We start from the raw sequence: 21,561 nt of genomic DNA, 5'->3' as shown, positions 1-21,561 counted from the left end.
GCACCCTGCGTCCCCAAGCCTGCGGGCATAACAGGGCTCATGGGAGAGGATCACCCCAGGAGAACATCCCTGCCCATGAGCTCCATGGGGCCCTGGGCAGCTGCTTGGGAGCAGACACACCTCTGGTCACAGCATGTTTGCCTAGCCTCCTGTGACGAAAGAAACACAAGGCCTCGGGACAGGAACTGATGGTACCCAAAGAGCAAGAGCTCTCAGCTCTGACCTTGAAACCCAGCTGTGGCATTCAGCTTCCTGAGCCTCAGTTTCCTCATCTGTGAGATGGGGTGATAAGCCTACTTGTCCCAAATTCCAGGGAATGGCGCCGGGCGTGGCACAGAGTAAGAGTCAATAGTCCATCGTTAGTGAATTGTGGATGTTTGCAAAATGAAAAGAGAGAGACCAACAGGCCATCGCCTGCACGTCTGTTTTCTCCACACTAGTCTGGGAGCCCTGGGGTCCAGGCTGGGCCTAACTGTGCCCTGCGACACCGATAACCCACAGGCAGGGGTGGGCATCCTACTTCACACAGCATGATTCTGATGTAGTCTTCAAGGCACTGCCAATCCTACTCGCAAGAGAAGCAACATCTGGGAATTCCCTGTCAGTCCAGTGGTGCCAGGGCCTGGGTTCAATCCCTTGGGAAACTAAGATCCTGCAAACTGCACTGTGTAGCCAAAAATAAAAAATAAAAAACAGTCAAACTCTAGGAACGGAGGTGAAGGTATGCAGTCCCCTAAAGGGACTGAGAGGGCTGGTCATTCCTGAGACGCTATGCTTACTGATCCTAAGTCTCATCACCGTCTTGAAACTAAGCCTGATTACTCCTATTCACCAATGGCAAGGCTGAACTTCAAAGGGCCCAGTACATCATCTCTCCGCTGGTATGAGACAAACCACGCTGCCTCTTCGTGGCTTAAAGCTATAGCCACGTGTTTTCTTCTAGGAATTCCGGGCAGGGTTCAGTGGGTGGCTCATTTCTGTTTCACGTGGCATCTGCTAGATCAGATCCACTAGCACAGATCCACAAGACAGCCCCTGCTGGTGGCTGACACGGCTGGGGCTCAGGAGGGCCCGCGGGCTTCCCTGGGGGTTCAGATGGCAGAGGTTCTGCCTGCAATGCAGGAGACCCGAATTTGATCCCTGGGTCAGGAAGATGCCCTGGAGATGGGAATGGCTACCCACTCCAGTATTCTTGCCTGGAGAATTCCATGGGTAGAGGAGACTGGCAGGCTACAGCCCATGGGGCTGCAAAGAATCGGACAGGACTAGGTGACTAACACATGGGTGGGCTTTGGTCTCCAACAGGGCAGATAGACTCTCCCCTGGGTGGTCCAGAGCTCTGAAAGAAGGGAGGCAGAAGCTGCCTGGCCTCCTAGGGTCAGCTGGCCCTGGAAAACCTATGTTTTGTGATCAAAGCAAGTCCTAGGACCATTTTGACGAGAGAGGCAGCATGGGTCTATTTACCCCACCCAGGGCCACACGTCCTGACAAAGCCAGGTGGGAAAGCCAGGTCTGAGCCATCGTGATCTCCTTCCCACGTTTGGGGTCCTTTCCCCAGGCTTTTGCACAGGCTCTGTGCTCAGCTGGAGACTCTCCTCCAGCCCTGACTTCACAGATGTGTCTAACTTCCCCAGACCCATCCATCAGCAGACAATCACTTTACCTGGGAGACTTTCCTGAGCTCCAGAGTCCTCCCTGGTATTCACTCCCACTCTTCAGGAGCTCTGGACCACCCCGGGGAGAGTCAGTCTGCCCTGGTGGAGAGCAAGGCCCACCTGTGTGTGTGTGTTAACCACTCAGTCCTGTCCGATTCTCTGCAACCCCGTGGAGCGCAGCCTCCCTCTGTGTTCTTGATCACACTGCGCTGCGACTGCTGCTCACGACCACCGCTCTCCCCCACTGCCTCTCCAGTGAGAACGCAAGCTTGTGAAATCACGCCATCTGCCGCAACACGGATGGACCTAAAGATCGTCGTACTGAGTGAAGTAGTCAGACAGAGAAAGACAAATGTCATGTGAGATCGCTTATAGGTAGAATCTAAAAAAATGGTACAAATGAATTTACGAAACAGAAATAGATTCCCAGGTATAGGAAACAATCTTATGGTTACCAGAGGGTAAGCAGGGGGCAGGGAAAACTGGGAGATTGGGATTGACATATACACAGTTCTGTATATAAACACAGGTAACTAATAAGGACCCGTGCTGCTGTGGAGCACAGGCAACTCCACTGAATAGTCTGAAATGACCTATCTGGGAAAGGAATCTAAAAAAGAGTAGGTACATAGAGATGCATGTATAACTGAATCACTTTGCTGTGTGCCTGAAACTAACAACACTGTAAATAAACTACACTCCAGTTAAAAAAACAAAAAGTATGTAAGCTTGCACCTAGCACCCAGGGGCACGTGGCAGGTACTCTGGAGTATTTGCCCAGTGAAGGAACCCAGGGAAAAGCTCTTTCTACACCACCTCAGCGTGTCTCCCATATCAATACTGGGCTTGTCCTGGACCCTCAGACAGAGCTTAATGTTCAGGATGCTTATTTGAAAGGTCCCTTGAAATTAACAACTATGTAAGGGGTGGAAAGGAAGTAGCAGTATGCGAGGGAAGCCCCCTGACAGCTCTGAGTCGCCCCACGCGGAATCCTGAGGCTGCAGCAGCCCATCAGTGGAGACGGCCAGGCTGTGATACTTCTGTCTCGGTGGTCACTGGGGTCACCCCAACAGGGGAGCTACCTTGGGCGACTCTACAACAGACTCCTTGGGGGCGGTGGGGGTGGAGTGCTGAGGACTGTCTGCTGTGCTTCCATCCTGGAAGGGGGATCTGAGTGACAGGAGAGCAGTGGGGAGGTGGTGGTCACTAAGAGCTTCCCAGAAGGGGTGGCCCGCCAGCTGACACCGTGGTTGGAGAGAGGGGAGCTGGAGAGCAGACTGAGGGTGGATCTGAGTCACCTCCATGCTGGGGGAGCTGGAGTTCTGGGTCCCTGTTTCCGAGGGACATCATTTCATTCCGTTAACACCCAGGGAGAGAACATGCAGCGCATCTGGGCCAGGCAGTGGGAGTGGGGGTGTGGCTCTTGTTGGATGCAGGTCATGGTGCTTTTACCTCCACTCCCTCCTAACTGCTGCGCCCCCATGACCCACTGTCCACACTCCTTCCAGACTGATCTTTACAAAAACAAATCAGATGTGCAACGCCTCTGCTGAAAACACAAATTAGATTAAAACCCCAGCTCCTTCTTTGCCAGGGCCTGGGAGTCCCTCTTTGATCTGCCCTGCCCATCACTCCCACCTCACCTCCTAAGTTTTCCTGTGGGTCACCCAGCCTCAGACTATGCCCAGGTAGTCAGCCTCAGGGCCTTGCCAACTACCGCTGCCTCTGCCTGGAACCACTTTCCTTCCGGATGTTAGCAGAAGCGCTTCCTGTGAATTTAGAAGGCTTCAGCTCAATGTCACCTCCTCCAGGAAGCTTTCTCTGATTACTCACTTGAGGCATTTCTTTTTCATATTTACTCAGCAAATATTTATGGAGCACTCTGTATGTCCCGGGCTTCCCTGGTGGCTCAGATGATAAAGAATCCCCCTGCAACGGGGGAGACCTGGGTTCGATCCTTGGGTTGGGAAGATCCCCTGGAGGACAGCATAGCAACCCACTCCAGTATTCTTGCCTGGAGAATCCCATGGACAGAGGAGCCTGGCGGGCTACAGTCCGCGGGGTCGCAGAGTGGGACACGACTGAGCGACTAAACACAGCCCAGCAGCACCATGTCCCAAGCACTTTTCCAGGAGATAGGGATAACAGGGTGAGCTAGACTTGTCCTCTTGGAGATTATACTACACTGGGAAAGAGATCAACACTCAAGTGTAGATGAAAACAAAACACGATTTCTCAGAGTGCTGTGAAAAAGCGAGAGCGAGTTAAGGGGACAGCGCGTCGGGGTCGGGGTCTCGGACATCCAAGCTCACAGCCTTCTCACCCCACCCACGGCGAGGCTCTGGGAGCGGGAAGACAGCAGGGCTGCGGGGAAGGTTACCTGGGCCCCACCCTCGAGGGCGGGATCCGGGCAGTGCCGGGCCAGGTCCCCGCCCGCAGCCGCGCTGCACGCTCGCGGTCGCCGCCCTGGAGGCGCGCTCGCTCCCGGGAAGGGCGCGCTGGTGCGGGTCACCAGGTGAGGCGGCCGCGCGGCCTGCGGGCGGGTCCGGACGGGGCCCCGCCCCCCGGGCCGTCCATAAATGCGCAGGGCGGGCGGCCACCGCTGTGAGAGCGCTGCTAGCAGGTGACCTAGAGGTCGGCTCGCCCCGCGTCCCGTCCGCCGCGCGCCTGGGTCGGGCCGGGCTCGGAGCCCCAGCCATGCTGTTCTGGCACACGCAGCCCGAGCACTACAACCAGCACAATCCCGGCAGCTACCTGCGGTAAGGGGCTCGGGCCGGGGTCCGCGGGCGGGGCGCCGTCGGACGTCCGCGGGCCGGGAGAGGAGCGGCGGGGCCGGGGATCCCGGGCGCCCCCGCCGCCTGCTTACTCTGTGCCCTTTGGGGACTGAGGGAGATCCGCCTGGGACAGACGCTCCGAGTTGCGGGCCCGCGCGGGAGGCGGGTTCGCAGAGCCTAGTGCTCGCGGGGCTACTCCCCCGACGACCCCGGGCGGGCACGGAGCGCGCATCTCTGGTCGCAATCTCCTCGGGGTCTTTCCACCTCCGCGTTTCTCCTCTCCCGCTCGCGTCGGAGAGGAGGCTTCCTGCCGTCGGTCTGGAGCTGTCCCGGGAAGTCCGGTCCCCTGCTCTTTGCCCCTCTCCGCCCGGTCCCGCTCCGAGCCTCGCGTCCTCTCCAGTGTCCTTGGTCTGCCCGAGGGGCGAGCGGGCGGCGAGCGCGGCCCTGCGCTCCGCCTAGCGGGCCTGCAGGGGGCGGGCGGGGGCTCGGGGGGGCGGGTGCCCTCTCCCACCAGGTGGTCTTGGTGTAAGGGTCCGAGGCCCGCGCGTTGATTGCCCTTGATGGAAATCTTTCTTCTTCTGCAGGGATTTGACTAGTGCTCTTCAGAGGGAAAAGTAAGTCCTGCCTGTTTTGCAAAGTTCTCTCTCCCGTCCCCTTGAAGGAAGTGGCACCCCCGTTAGCTTCAGTTCCTGGAAGATTGTTTTTCCCTGTTGTGCAGCTGGCCGGGTACTAATGGGCAGTCATTTCACTTTCTGAACTCGCCTGAACCAGCTTTAGCCTGTCTTGATTTCCATCCTAGTCACAGTTTATGAAATGTGCCTAATTTAACCCAAAGGGCATTTGATGTGAGCTCAGAGAAAGTGAACCGTTGGCCAGACCACCCCACAGAGAGAGCTGTCCTGCCTGTTTTATTTTATTTTTGACCCCCAGAAGTTCCAACTCAGATTTAACAGTACAGGTGATGTGGAAATCCTAGCTTTGATAGATATTTGTCCAGTAGTCTTCTCTGAAGACATACCAATTCCAGCAGGCAAAGGAGTGGTTGGGTATAAGTGTCATGTCTGCTGTGTTTTATTCATGGGCAAGAGAGGTAGGAGGTGGCATAAGCCTAGGGCTTTAATTAAGGACTTCTGTCTCACTGCAGACCATGGTGATCCACCAGAGGCAGGCTGCTCTGGGAGGTGTTAAGCCCATCAGGCAGATTTTTTTTTTTTTTTCCCCTGCATTGTGTGGTATATGGAATTTTAGTTCACTGACCAGGTATTGAACTCGAGTCCCCTGCAGTGGAAGCGGTGAGTCTTAACCACTGTACCTCCAGGGAGTTCCCCACTGGGCAGATGTTAATCTCTGGCAGAAGATTGTGTCCATTGACTTACCCGAAAGGCTACAATGGAATACATTTTTACTGTACGGCAGGATGCATTTTAGTTGTAATTTTGCCTCAGTTTTAGTTTGTAGCGATTCAGTTTGTTGCCGTACCTTACCAATGACTTTGAAGGTGACCTTGAGTGAAGAAGTGAGTGTATGTAAAACTTCCTGGACACCGAAAATGTCATCCCTTTAGGGAATAATTCTCCTCTTGAACTAGGGGTGCCCTTACTTTAAAAGTTTGGTATTGCATTCATCCTGGTGAGGTGGTTGGGAATTGGGGTGAAGGGTGCCATAAGGCCAGATGGGTTTCTGGGGTCATTTGGGGACCGTGGATAAAGACTCATTTGGTACACACTCTCTTTTTTATGTTACTTCTCGGAAGTCAGGGCTTTCACACTTGGAGAGAGTGACCTTGATGGATGCCACGGGGAGGGTCCATGAACATGCCCTGGTCCCCCTAGAGTGAAGAAGATCTTGTTCTTTTGCTTGGCTTGTGCATTTAATTTTGGTCATCTCATCACTGTGCAGCATTTCTTCAAGTTGTCTGACTTTCCTGGGGTGGTGGCCTGTACTCCCTTCTTCCCTGCTTCTGTTTGATGTTCCGGTGACTTATTCCTCAGCAGATAAGGATACCAGGATTGAAATAAGCTACTGTTGAGTGATGGCTGTTCCCCCAACCCTGGCTATCCCCACCTTTTTTTTTTTTTTAATTTAAAGCAGCAGCCCATGGATTATTAACTTAACATGGTCTGGGAAAACATGAAATTATGCAATCCCCCGGGAATCAGATCTCTCTGCTTCTCCCCCATTCCTGGATAACCACTTAGACTGGGCCTGTGCCCCAATCTGGCCACGGGAAGGCATGAGGTAGGGGACCCAGGGCAGTGGGTGGTGGCAGGGGTGGCCCTCCACATGAGCCACAGCTGGACTTTTCCTTCTGAAAATTGGTCTGACATGCTGGGGTATGTGCCTGGCTTGTGTTCTAGATGCTTGTTTATGGTATTGTATGAGGAATAGATTGTATCAGTGACTCTGCTGTTTACATGGTAAAGTGGGGTCAGTGAATCTGATTCAGCACCCAGGACACTCGGAGGGTGGAGGCTTATAAAGATAAGGGCACAGGACCTTTTTTTTTGGCGCCAGTGTCCATACCATAATCTCTTCATAATCCAGAGAGCTTAGCCAAGTAAGTCCCTCCTGCTTGCAGGTCATTCATGTTCTCAAAGATTTCGTTTTTCCTTGGGGATGCACTTAAAAAAACACAGCTAGAAATAAAGTTCTCCAGTCCTAGGCTGATGTGAAGCTGATTTTTTGGATCTGATGGGAAATTTTGTTTAGAGGTGGAGGAAAAGAATCTTTGAGCATCTCAGTATTTTCCATTTGGATGAGGAAACTGAATTGAAACCATGATTGTTCTTGTTTTGCATTTAAGAGATATTAGCATGACCCTTAAAATAGGGTTTATGGGCCAGCTGTCCTTTCTTTTTAGAAGTGTGGAAGTAGGTCTCAGTTTTTATGAGTGAAGTAGACAGTTTCTGTATTTGCATGGTTTACAGAGCCTAGAGGACAGGATTGTCTTGGTCTGAGATGTGACCAATAGCTAGAAGAGTTTATTTAAAAAAATAAAAAATTGTGATCGAGTTCTTGTTATAAAAGCCAGACTCTTGCAGATGGAAACCACACGACATCTGAATAAATCTCTCAAAGGTCACGGAATGAAAGTAGGATCGTCCAGGATTGGTCTTCTCTGTTGGAAAGCATTTTAGAGTGTTGGCGGCGCTGTGTCGGGAGCTGAGCCTGCTCGCTGCGCTAGGCTGGGCTGTGTGGCCCCCGCTGCTGCCCGAGGTTGGCCGCTTAGGCCTGCCTTGGCGCGTGGGCTCCGGGGCCCCGCTCCTGACCCCCGCCTCCTGTGTGTTGCAGCGACGTCCTCGCTCTGCCGATCTTCAAGCAGGAGGAGCCGCAGCTGTCCCCCGAGAACGAGGCCCGCCTGCCGCCCCTGCAGTATGTGCTGTGCGCTGCCACGTCCCCGGCTGTGAAGCTGCATGAGGAGACCTTGACCTACCTCAACCAAGGTGGTGCTGGGCGCCGGGCCGGGTGGGGGCCTGGGGGCTGAGGGTGCCACCCAGCCGCGGGGAGTCGGCCTGAGTGACTCGTGTGGGCCTGTTTCCTCGTTAGGGTGGGAGAGATGGGGTTTGGGAAGGGGCTTCTGGCGTCAGATGGCGTCCGTTTCCTGGCTGTGAGACTTCCCGGCCTCAGTGTTTTCTTCCCCAAAAGCGGACACATCAGCTGTGTCTCGCTCAGGCCACGCGGTGTTTCACACTCCTCGTGTGGGCCCTGCAGGGAGCAGATGATGCTCGGTGAACGGCGGCCCTGGTTATACTTGTTGTTTGCTGGGGCCACACCTGGTGCCCTTTCCTGGACACAGATTGAGCACCTTTGGGGTACGGGGTCAGCTGCCCTTTCTGGAACTGCACCTGTCAGTGATGGGAAGGCCCGTCCTTGAGGCTGGATCCCACATGTGCGAGGCAGGAGCCCTTGGCAGCGATGGGGACGAGCGTGCTCACCATGTCCTGGGAGACGTGGCCCGGGGCTTGGACTTGGCATCGGATCCCAGCCCTTCCCAGCTCTGACTTCCCCTCGGAGCCCCAGTGTGTCCACGTGCGACACGAGAAGTGTTATTTCGTCACATTTGAGAGCGTGAAGGTGTGTGAAGCGCGGTTTCCCTTTCCGATGTTCTTTATCAGGACACTGGCCCCGTGGCCTAACCCATGACCTCTCTGGTTTTTGTGTGGTTACGTGTCTGCGTTGATTGTCCTTCCTGCCCGGATCCCCTCGGAGGCCCTGGCACCCGGTGGAGTCATTGCCCCTCCGTTTCAAACGGGCAGAGCCAGGGAGCTGGGGGTGCAGGGCTTTCTGGAGGGAGGGGCTGGCGGGGCAGCGGTGTGCTTACAGTCTATCTTACAAGGAGCTGGGGGTGCAGGGCTTTCTGGAGGGAGGGGCTGGCGGGGCAGCGGTGTGCTTACAGTCTATCTTACACGGGCGCTTCCTTTCTCTAGAACTTTGACTCCCTGATTTGGGGAACGGAAGTCCAGATGGGGATGGGGTGGGATGGAAGTCCAGCCTGCCATCAGGCTTACCTCTGACAGCCCGAGCTGCCCGCTTCTGGGCCAGGAACGGGCTCAGAATTAGCAGGTGGCTCTGTGTCTGCCTCTGGATGTGGCAGGGATGGGCACGCTCATCCCTGTGAGTGGCTCAGCGGGTCCCCAGGCCAGGCTCAGGCCCCGAGGTCCGTGTTCCATCTGCTGAGGCCGGGGACCCCTGATGGCAGGTGCCCTGGCTGGTGGGAGAATGCCTGTGTGTCTGTGCTTGTTTGTGGAATGGCTTTGGCCGTTCTCCTTTCTCTTTCTGGAAGGTCAGATGCTACCAACTGATGTACCTTCAGGCACGGCCGTCCTCCCCTGGGCCTGTGCTGTCCTGCCCAGGTGTCGCGTGAAGAAGCTGGGCGATGTTCGCAGAGCGCTGGGGTCTGGGGTGGTTCTTGCTCCTGGCCTGTCGTGGGGTCCGAGGCCCTGCTGGACCTGCTGCTGGTCCAGGGTGCCCACCTCTCCCGCCGCTCCCCACCCGATCTGTAAGGCCCTTACTGTCTCCCCCACCCTCCCTCCACCCCTTCCCTCCTTTCTTTATTCAGTCACCTTTGGGCAGTGTTTGACAGTCAACACTCATCCTTTTAAAAGAGTTATCCTTTGCTCAATATAGATAAGTTGAAAGAGAGGCGAAAAGAGCTGCCTAGCGGTTAAACTTGGTGTATTTACTTTAGATCTTCTTTTTTAGTTACATGTTCCCGGTTATTGAAAATAATGCATGTTCATCAGATAGGTAACCAGTCAGAACCTGTAGCACAGGGGACTCTGTTCAGTGTTCTATAATGGCTTCTATGAGAAAGGAATCTTAAAACAAGTGGATATGTGTATATGTGTAACTGGTTCACTTTGCTATACATGGGAAACGAATACCACATCGTAAATCAACTATACTCCAATGAAAATTAAAAAAAAAAATACATGTTCGTTATAGAAAATTTGGGTCATTTAAAAAGCATAAGGAAGTAAGTTAAAAATTAAATTGAAATCTCTAATTTCACCTGAGAGCCATTGCTAACCATATTTCTACATATTTGCATATGTAAAATTAAAATTATTACAGTGCTGCAGATATATGCCCTGTTTTCTTTATTTACTATATTTATGAGCTTTTCTTGTGTTATTAAAAATGCTCTGAGAACTTACATTTTTGTAATGGTGGCATGGTATTTCAGAGTTCTGTTAACTTTGACTAGTCTCATGGTATGAATACTTAGTTTTCAGTTGTCTTTGTGTGAAATGTTGATTATTATTTTAGATAAATATAAATTAGAAGTACACTTACTGGCTCAAAGGAGTTAAGTGAGGCTTTTGCTACATCTTACCAAATTGACTTCTCAGCTGAATGTACCAATTTACAAGGTAGCCAGTAGGGTATGTTTTACTGTCTCTTAGATTGGATATTGTTGCTTTTCACCTCATTAGTGAAACAGGATTTAATCTTAAACCAGCATTTATATCAGTGCTAATGTGGATGAATACTTAAAAATATATTTATTGATCTTTTAAATTTCTCCATCAGTTATGTTCATGTTCTTCACACACTTTTTTTACTGGGATGGTTCTATCTTACTGATTGTAACAGCCTACCCTATATGAAGAATATCATATATTTTTTGTGATATATTTATGTATGTGATAATTATATTTATTTTGTGATAATTAGATTTATGTGTGAGATATATATCATGGGTTTTTTTTTCAGTATATATTATCAAACCTTTTCAGTTTTCTAAAATAATTTTTCTTTTATGTTTAGAATGCCTGCCTACCCCAAAATCAGCTTAGTGGTTTCCTAAATTTCATGTTTCTAAATTTTTACAGTGCAATGCATTTGGAAGTCTTCTGGAAATATAATGTCATTTAGTAATACTTTGGATTATTACTGCATAAAATATATGTATTTATTTTTTTCCCTAGCCTTACCAGTGGGATTTATACTTTCATACGTTGCACTGGAAATTTATGATGTGATGTAACAGACTACGTTTATTTATTTTTCTAAATAGTTAACCTACTAGTTGACACCTGGTTTATCTCTTATTCTCACTGGTTTAAATGCTGCTTTGAAACATTTGAAAAGCCATATTCTAAAGTATTAGTCCAGAAACAGACCCTTGTATAGATGTTTGTGTTGTATACCTGATATTCATTGATTCTTGCCCCATTTCTAGTTTCACTAATTAGAGCTTGGAAATACGTCTCTTAGACGTTTTCAATCACTTATTCTTATAGATAGATTTTTATAGCCATTGAATCTTCCTTCTATACTTAAACTTTTTTAATGAGATTATATGCTTTATTACGTTGTTTTTTGCTTTTATTAAATACTTTTCTTATAACATTTTCTATTATAAACTCAAACACCACTTAAAATGTCTGCATCTGGATTATGATTAATAAATTTCATCTTCCACATTAGCTTCTGAGCTCATCAAGGACTTCATTTCCTTTATCTTTGTCTTCTCCCAGGCTAGGATTCTATCCAGTACAGAACAAAAGTTGAAGGAATAAAAAAAAAATAAAATGTCTGCATATTATTTCACTATTTTATGTTGTTATTTGTGACAGATTATTGTCATAACTCCCGGTGGCTCAATTGGTAAAGAATCTGCCTGCAATGCAGGAGATCCTGTTCGATCCCTGGTTCAGGGTGTTCCCTTGGAGAAGGAAATGGCAACCCACTCCTGTATTCTTGCCTGGAGAATTCCATGGACAGAGGAGCCTGGTGGGTCACAGTCTGTGGGGTCCCAAGAGTCTGACCCAATTTAGTGACTAGACCACCGTCACAATGTAGGAAATATACAATGCAATCATTTGAGTGTCTCTCTCTCTCTCTGTCTCTCTCAGAATGGAAGCTCTGTGAGGGCAGAGCCAAGTCTTTGTTTTTAACATTGTATCTTCCGTGTTAAGCTTGGGGCCTTGAGAGTAGTTGCTCTGTGAATATTCAGAAAATTAAAAACTAGGCCTGATTGAGACTTCCCTGGCAATCCAGTGGTCAGGACTCCACACGTCCACTGCAGGGGGCATGGATGGGTTCCATCCCGGTTGGGTAACTGAGACTGTGCATGCCAGGCAGCAGGGCTGCGGGTGGGCGGGGAAGACATGATTTGTTTCCATTTTCTCTTTTCTCTTTCTTGCCCTCTCTTTTTGTTTTTTATTTTTTTCTGCTTTTATCGGTATTGCTGTACTGGATATCTTTTTCCATGTACCTTATTTAAAGTAGCTCCTATGTCTATGTCACATGACAAGTAAGCATCAGTTTTTTTAAAATAATAGTTTTGACATATCAGTCAATAGTCAAATTTTCTGTTTCATTAAACGTTAAGCATTTAAGTTTCCTTGCATTGGCTCTATGATGTTTAGGGCACTATCTCTCTGAGGCCATTCCCTGTCTTCTTTCTTGTAATGGTGTATTTAAGGTTCTCTGAAAACAGGGAAGGAATTGCTGTTATTCACTAAGTTGTGTCCAACTCTTTGTGACCCCATGGACTGCCACACACCAGGCTTCCCTGTCCTTTACTGTCTCCCGGAGTTTGTTCAGATTCATCACCATTGAGTCAATGATGCCATTCAAGCATCTCATCCTCTGTCACCCACCTACTCCTGCCCTCAACTCTTTCCCAGCATTAGTGTTTTTTCCAGTGAGTCCACTCTTCGAATCAGGTGGCCAAAGTATTGGAGTTTCAACTTCAGCATCAGTCCTTCTAATGAATAGTCAGTGTTGATTTCCTTTAGGATTGACTGGTTGGATTTTCTTGCTGTCCAAGGGACTCTCCAGAGTCTTCTCCAGCACCACCAGCACTTTTGAACGCATCAGCTCCTTGGCGCTCAGCCTTCTTTATTGTCTAACTCTCATATCCATACATGACTACTGATACGGACCTTTGTCAGCAAAATAATGTCTCTGCTTTTTAATACGCTATCTAGGTTTGTCATAGCTTTTCTTCCAGGGAGCAAGTATCTTTTAGTTTCATGACTACAGTTACCATCCACAGTGATTTTGGAGCCCAAGAATATAAAATGTGCTACTGTTTCCATTTTCTCCCCATCTATTTGCCATGATGTGATGGGACCAGATGCCATGATCTTCATTTTTGAATGTTGAGTTTTAAGCCAGATTTTTCACTCTCCTCTTTCACCTTCATCAAGAGGCTCTTTAGTTCTGCTTTGCTTTCTGCCATTAAAGTGGTATCATCTGCATATCTGAGGTTATTGATGTTTTTCCCAGGAATCTTGATTCCAGTTTGTGATTCATCTAGCGTTGCGTTTTGCATGATGTACTTTGCAAATAAGTTAAATAAGCAGAGTGACAATATACAGCCTTGATGTACTCTTTTCCCAATTTTGAACCAGTCGTTGTTCCATGTCCAGTTCTAACTGTTGCTTCTTGACTTGCATACAGATTTCTCAGGAGGCAGGTCAGGTGGTCTGGTATTCCTATCTCTTGAAGAATTTTCCACCATTTGTTGTGATTCACACAAAGGCTTTAGCATAGTCAATGAAGCAGAAGTAGATACTTTTCTGGAATTCTTTTGCTTTTTCTATGATGCAACAGATGTTGGCAATTTGATCTCTGGCTCATCTGCCTTTTCTAGATCCAGTTTGTATATCTGGAAGTTCTTGGTTCATGTACTATTGATCCTAGCTTGAAGGATTTTGAGCATTCCCTTACTAGCATGTGAAATGAGTGCAGTTGTTGAGGTAGTTTGAACATTCTTTGGCACTGCACTTCTTTGGGATTGGAATGAAAACTGACCTTTTCCAGTCCTGTAGCCATTGCTGAGTTTTCCAAATTTGCTGACATATTGAGTGCAGCACTGTCACAGCATCATCTTTTAGGATTTAAATAGATCAGCTGGAATTCCATCACCTCCACTAGCTTTGTTTGTAGTAATGCTTCCTAAGGCCCTCTTGACTGAACACTGCAGGATGTCTGGCTCTAGATGAGCGACCACACCGTCCTGTTATTCAGGTCATTAAGTTCTTTTGTATTCTCTTGCCACCTCTTGTTATTCACGCCTGCTTCTGTTAGGTCCTTGCCGTTTCTGTTCCTTATTATGCCCATCTGTGCGTGAAATGTTCCCTTGGCGTCTCTAATTTTCTTGAAGAGATGTCTAGTCTTTCCCATTCTATTGCTTTCCTCTGTTTCTTTGCATTGTTCATGTAAGAAGGATGCTGGATCTGTAAGTTACAAAGTCATTTAAACCATTGGATACTCATTTCTCAGCACAGTGTCGGTCCATTGCCTCACATCGTGACTTGGATGAGGTGTGTTGCTTGTGAGTGTTCTGTCATCAACCCCGATGACTAATTTTGTATGCGGTGAAAGTGGTTTGAGCAGCGAAGTTTGTGCTCTTCCTCTGAAATGGAGTCCTAAGGAGAAGGGGGAGATAGCAGTTGAAGGGAGGTCCAGAGACTCCAGGCCAACCTCTTTGTCAGTGACCAAAGGTCACTGTGGAGACATCTTTCCTGAAGACTGGAGCCAGAGGGAAGAGATGAAGTAGGTGGTGGGGGAGGAGTCAGGAAGATCAGAAGAAAGAGAACCTCAGGCAATCTGAGTAGGGAATTCTGGCTTTGAGATAAGAACAAGTTTGCAAGCGTGGCTTGCTATGGAGAAAGCTTTGGTATTTCCTACCAAAACAACTCTTAAATCTTAAATACAGTGATGGATTTTTCCAGGAGTCTTATATTCATTCATGGAATAAAACTTCCGGTCCATTGGAAGGAGAGGATAGTTTAGTGACAGAAAAACCGTGTCCAAAGGCAAGAATGGGCAGGGTGGGGGTGCAATTATGTGTACTATTTGTGAAGAATCCTAAGTGATTCAGTATGACTAGGGTTTGGAACCCGAGGAGGAGTGTGAATGACTGGAGAGGTAGACCAGAAGGCCAAGATCTCCAACTGCCTTGTTGAGGTTGACCTTTTGGGTGCCCCCATGGGCAAGTCATTTACCTCCCAGTGCCTCTGACTCCTCATATAAAATGAAGGAAGTGAAGCCTCTACCCGGTAGGTAAAATGAGTTAATGCAGAAAGAACACTGAAAACAGTGTCTTGCACATGCGTGAGTCCTCAGTCGTGTCTGACTTTTTGTGACCCCATGGACCCCACCAGACTCCTCTGTCCATGGGATATCCCAGGCAAGAATACTGGAATAGGTTGCCATTTCCCCCTCCAGGGGATCTTCCTGATCTAGGAATTGAACCTGTGTCTCCTTCGTCGACAGGAGGATTCTTTACCCCTGTGCTACCTGGGAAGCACATAGTAACCATTCGCATATTAGCCGTTGTTAATAATGAAGTGGATATGTGTTTCCCCTATCCTATTTGAAAGCTAATGTGGTCATCACATTGGGACTTTGAATTTGTTTTTTTTTCCTGGTTTAATCTTTCTTTTCCTAATTGAAAGATTAACATAAGGTTGGTTCTAGAACTAAGAATTGTACCCCTTAGAATTGAAAGATGGTAGCTCTGGGCAGATTAAAGGCAGGAGGAAGGCCTGCTGAACTTTTCTGTTAGTTCTTCATTCATTGTACAACAAAATAATAGACATACCCGCAGGGGACATTCCTATTCAGTGTTAAAATACTGTCTTTAAAACTGCGATTGCAGGAAATACTGGACTCCTCCATGATGTGAGCTGTTGTGTCAGGGGTACTTTAGTTGCAAGGTGGGGACCCTAAGCTTTAGAATTCCCAAAGCACTTCCCGGTGTTCTTTTTTGAGTAATTCTCGTAAAATGTATTATTCCCATTTTATGGGCTGAGAGAGGTGGCGAAATCAGGCAAGCGTGGGGAGCAGCTGAGCATTGGTGTGATCTTACAGGGAGTTCTGAAGGGGTAGGCACTCGCTTTTCCTAGGGACTCCTTCATAGGCAGGAGTCCAGGCTGGCGCTTCCAGGAGCTGTGTCTGCCCCCGGAGCTCCTGATGCAGCTCTGAGGGAGGGAATATGAGCTTTCCAGGGGAGAAGGGCAGGAAGCGACGGAACCGTGATGGAGCCGGGAGAAAAACGCCTCCTGGAACAGCCTCAAAACCCCATAATCAGCTCCTCCTGCCCCGCCCTCATCCCTCCTGCTCTCCAGCCGCTGACCTGAGGGGATGGCCGGAGGATAAGAGCTCCCAGCAGGAAGTCTTGTTTTCTGTGATCCTGGAAGTGAGGGAACTTCTGCTCTGGGGGTATCACTTAGCCTCTAAGACCTCGGTTTCCTCATCTGTGGAACTGAGCCAGGTTTCATTTTGTGGGTGGCCTTGAAAATAGTGAAGAACTAACGTCTGGAAAATAGAAAGCCACAGATTTTCCCCTATCCCCAGTTATATCCGTAACTTTGAATTTAAGGAATGAGGCAAATGATTAGTTACTTTGTTATCTTTCCTCCTTAGCTGAAGTTTTCTTCCCAGATTAATTTTTAGCCTGAAGTTTGGGAATGTAAACTGAGGAAACCAAATGATCCTTAAATACATTGCTTTTTATTTTTTAATGCTTTCTCCCTTATTCTTTGCTGAGTATAGAAATAGCATATATTTCTTGTAAAACAGAAGAGCCAAACAGTACAGAAATTTGTACTGTAAATAGCTTCTCATAATTCCACTTCCCAGATTTTTCTTAGTCATAGATTAAACCATATATGCCTAATCTTATAATCATACATTAATCAATGTATGTCTAATTATATAGACACACATACATATGCACTTACAGGAATGTGTTTGTCTCTTTTTTTGGTAAGAGATCTTATTATGTATGTGATTTTGGCAATTCCCCCTCCCCCCACAAACAATGTATCCTCAAAATCTTTCAACGTGGGTACGTTAAAAACAAACAAATGAGCTGATCTTCCCCTGGGTCTTTGTGATCCATTGTATGGATGTTGTATAATCTGTTCTCTTGAGGAACATTAGGATTGTTCCCATTTTTTCATACTTACACCCAGCACTCCAGTGATCGTCCATGTACACATCTCTTTATGCTTAAACAAGGAGTGAGAATATCTGCAGAATCAATATCTAGAAAGAGAACAGCTGGCTCAACATTTTGATAGACGCTGCCTTACTGCCATGCAGTGGGGTCAATGGAGTTGTACCCATTTGTAGTTTTATGAACAATAACTATCTGAATTATTGTTTATTTTCTCCTTTATCATCTCTCTTTTGTCTCTACACACATGGAACATAAGATCCTAAGGCAGAGGCCTTTGGTATCTCTTTCAGTAATACAGTGTCTGGTACATAGAACTTCTCTGAATGCATTAAGAAAGTCTATTTTTCTCTACTTTTGCCAATAATTTTTAACCTTTGGTAGAGGGCTTCCCAGTGGTAAAGAATCTGCCTGCCAATGCAGGAGACACAAGAGACATAGGTTTGATTCCTGGGTAGGAAAGATCCCCTGGAGAAGGAAATGGCAACCCACGCCAGTATTCTTGCAGGAAGAATCCCATGGACAGAAGAGCCTCGCGGGCTACAGCCCATGGGGTTGCAAAGAGTCATATATGACTGAGCGTGCATGCCACATACTCAGTCACACACACACAATTAGTGGGGAAAATATAAGGTATTCCTGTTTTAATTTTCACTTCCTCAGTGATGTGGAGTATTTTTTCATGTTTGATTTTATTGTTTCTATGCTTTTTTGTCTTTCATTAGATTTACCCATTTTTCAAGTGGGATTTTTAAAGTCATTTTTTGTTTATCTGTATGGGCTTTTTGATGTATTCCTTTCCCAATTTGGAACCAGTCTGTTGTTCCATGTCCAGTTCTAACTGTTGCTTCTTGATCAGCATACAGATTTCTCAGGAGGCAGGTCAGGTGGTCGGTCTGGTATTCCCATCTCTTGAAGAATTTTCCAGTTTATTGTTACCCACACAGTCAAAGGCTTTGGCATAGTCAATAAAGCAGAAGTAGATGTTTTTCTGGAACTTTCTTGCTTTTCAATGATCCAACAGATGTTGGCAATTCGATCTCTGGTTCCTCTGCCTTTTCCAAATCCAGCTTGAACATCTGGAAGTTCACAGTTCACATACTGTTGAAGCCTGGCTTGGAAAATTTTGAGCATTACTTTGCTAGCATGTGAGATGAGTGCAATTGTGCAGTAGTTTGAGCATTCTTTGGCATTGCCTTTCTTTGGGATTGGAATGAAAACTGACCTTTTCCAGTCCTGTGGCCACTGCTGAGTTTTCCAAATTTGCTGGCATACTGAATGCAGCACTTTCACAGCATCATCTTTTAGGATTTTAAATAGCTCAACTGGAATTCCATCACATCCACTAGCTCTGTTCATAGTGATGCTTCCTAAGACCCACTTGACTTCACATTCCAGGATGTCTGGCTCTAGGTAAGTGATCACACCATTGTGATTATCTGGGTTGTGAAGATCTTTTTTGTATCAGTTCAGTTCAGTTCAGTTCAGTCGCTCAGTCGTGTCCGACTCTTTGCAGCACGCCAGGTCTCCCTGTCCATCACCAGCTTCTGGAGTTTACTCAAACTCATGCCCATTGAGTCGGTGATGCCATCCAGCCATCTCATCCTCTGTCGTCCCCTTCTCCTCCTGCCCCCAATCCCTCCCAGTATCAGGGTCTTTTCCAGTAAGTCAACTCTTTGCATGAGGTGGCCAAAGTACTGGAGTTTCAGCTTCAGCATCAGTCCTTCCAATGAATACCCAGGACTGATCTCTTCTAGGATGGACTGGTTGGATCTCCTTGCAGTCCAAGGGACTCTCAAGAGTCTTCTCCAACACCACAGTTCAAAAGTATCAATTCTTCGGCACTCAGCTTTCTTCACAGTCCAACTCTCACATCCATACATGATCACTGGAAAAAAGCCTTGACCAGATGGACCTTTGTTGGCAAAGTAATGTCTCTGCTTTTTAATATGCTGTCTAGGTTGGTCATAACTGGTGATGGGACCAGATGCCATGATCTTTTTTGTATAGTTCTGTGTATTCTTGACACCTCTTCTTAATATCTTCTGCTTCTGTTAGGTCCATATTATTTCTGTCCTTTATTGTGCCCATCATTGCATGAAATGTTCCCTTGGTATCTCTAATTTTCTTGAACAGATCTCTAGCCTTTCCCATTCTGTTGTTTTCCTCTGTTTCTTTGCATTGATCACTGAGGAAGGCTTTCTTATCTCTCCTTGCTATTCTTTGGAACTCTGCATTCAAATGGGAATATCTTTCCTTTTCTCCTTTGCCTTTCACTTCTCTTCTTTTCTCAGCTATTTGTAAGGCCTCCTCAGACAACCATTTTGCCTTTCTTTATCTTGGGGATGGTCTTGATCACTGTCTCCTGTACAATATCACGAACCTCCATCCATAGTTCTTCAGGCACTCTGTCATATCTAACTCCTTGAATCTATTTGTCACTTCCACTGTAGGTAAGGGATTTGATTTAAGTCATAGCTGAATGATATAGTGGTTTTCCCTACTTTCTTCAATTTAAGTCTGAATTTGGCAATAAGCAGTTCATGATCTGAGCCACAGTCAGATCCCGGTTTTCTTTTTGCTGACTGTATAGAGCTTCTCCATCTTTGACTGCAAAGAATATAACCAATCTGAAATCGGTATTGACCATCTGGTGATGTCCATGTGTAAACTCCAGGAGTTGGTGATAGACAGGGAGTCCTGGCGTCCATGGTGTCGAAAAGAGTCAGACACGACTGAGTGACTGAACTGACTGACTGATGGGCTCTTTGCCTATTTGGGATAATGTGTTAGACATATTTTCCCACACTTTCATATATTTTATTCATTTTGCTTTCACTTGCTTCTTTATTTTACATGGTAAAAGGCCTTCTCCGCTTGAAGATCTGAATATTCACCTGCTTTTTTTTTTTCTGGAAAAAAAAAAAAAAAAAAAAAAAATTTTTTTTGCATGGAGTGAAAGTGCTGAGTCCTAACCACTGGACTGTCAGGGAATTTCCTTTTTTTGTTGTTAATTTTTTAAAATTACTTTTAATTTTTAAAAATTCATTCTTTAATTGGAGGAAAATTGCTTTCCAATGTTGTGTTTTCTGCCATATAACAGCACACACCGCAGCCACAATTATAGGTATATCACCTCCCTCTTGAGCCTCCCTCTCCTCGCCCCACCCCCTAGGTCATCACAGAGGCCAGGCTGGGCTCCAGAGCAGCTTCTCAGCAGGTACCCATTTTACACGTGGTAGTGTGTATCCGCTGCTGCCACTTTCTCCATCGTCCCACTCTCTCCTCCCACTGTGTCCACAGGTCCATCCTCTGTATCTGTGTCTCCATTCCCTCCCTGTGGCTCAGTTCAGTTCAGTTGCTCAGTCGTGTCTGACCCTTTGCGACCCCACAGACTGCCGCACGCCAGGCCTCCCCGTCCATCATCAACCCCAGAGCTTACTCAAACTCATGTCCACTGAGTCGGTGATGCCATCCAGCCATCTCATCCTCTGTCGTCCCCTTCTCCTCCTGCCCCCAATCCCTCCCAGCATCAGGGTCTTTTCAAATGTGTCAGTTCCTCACATCAGGTGGTGAAAGTATTGGAGTTACAGCTTCAGCATCAGTCCTTCCAATGAACACCCAGGACTGATCTCCTTTAGGATGGACTGGTTGGATCTCGTTGCAGTCCAAGGGACTCTCAAGAGTCTTCTACAACACCACAGTTGAAAAGCATTAATTCCTCAGCACTCAGCTTTTATACTCCAACTCTCACATCCATACATGATTACTGGAAAAACCATAGCCTTAACTAGATGGACCTTTGTTGGTAAAGTAATGTCTCTGCTTTTAAATATGCTGTCTAGGTTGGTCATAGTTTTTATTCCAAAGAGCTAGTGCTAACTACTGGACCATCAGGGAATTCCTTTTTTTAAACATTAAAGAAAGATTTTTTTATTCACCTGTTTTTTAGAAAAAAATTCCCCCTAGTCTTTCATACTTTGGAACTTATTTTTGTGTAAGGAATGAGATGGATCCAGCACTGTTACTTTTCAAGTAACTATCATTTGTCCCATAATAACTTACTGAATGCTTTCATTTGGTAGGCTATGTAGCCGTAAAAAGCATGAGGTGGCTCCTTACGTGTATCCGTGAAGGACATTCAGCATGTGCTATTAAATTAAAAAAAACAAAAACAACAACCTTTGTCTCTGTTGGTGACACCAGTTTGGATAACACTTAATTAATCATTCTTAGGGACTTGGTAGCAGACTGAAAGCCAGGTGGAGCTGACTATACCCATGTTCAATTCCTGGCTCTCTGTCCTCTTGCGTTACTGAAATTGTCACCTGTGTTTTCTGTAAAATATGGAACAACTTAATGTGTTGTCTTGAGAATTAACTGAGGTATTTGTTGTTGTTGTTTGTTTTCTTTTTGCTGTGCCAGTATACTTTATTTGGGCTCCATAAAGTTTAGAAATGTTTTCTCAGCAAAGAATATTGTAAACCATATGACAAAGCTTAGAAAAATCCCAACAAAATAAGGAACAAATGTTTTCCCCAATGTCAATTCCTCATAATTCATCTATAAATTAATCAGTTAATAAAAATACTTAGAAGTTAGCTGTGGTTTTGATTTTTGTTGATTGGGTTTTTAGAATTTCTTTGTTTTTTAAAACCAATCAACATTTACTGAAATAACTTGGAGGTTCCTTGTACAGATTTCTTAC

General features: G+C 46.7%; 1 protein-coding gene across 2 annotated transcripts in view; it reads left to right on the top strand.

Moving 5' to 3' along the window:
• The first annotated feature begins 4,295 nt into the window (after window positions 1–4,295).
• Window positions 4,296–21,561, top strand: part of TFCP2L1 (transcription factor CP2 like 1) — a 76,596-nt gene continuing 59,330 nt past the window's right edge. For both annotated transcript variants that reach the window (XM_020894731.2, XM_070476330.1), the window contains exons 1-2: window positions 4,296–4,414; window positions 7,721–7,872. In XM_020894731.2, coding sequence (XP_020750390.1) covers window positions 4,353–4,414; window positions 7,721–7,872 — 214 coding nt within the window. In that variant the 5' untranslated portion in view covers window positions 4,296–4,352. The remainder of the gene's footprint in view (window positions 4,415–7,720; window positions 7,873–21,561) is intronic.

Source organism: Odocoileus virginianus, chromosome 13 (assembly GCF_023699985.2).
Source record: "Odocoileus virginianus isolate 20LAN1187 ecotype Illinois chromosome 13, Ovbor_1.2, whole genome shotgun sequence".
NCBI lineage: Eukaryota > Metazoa > Chordata > Mammalia > Artiodactyla > Cervidae > Odocoileus > Odocoileus virginianus.
This window is presented reverse-complemented; position numbering and strand designations above follow the sequence as displayed.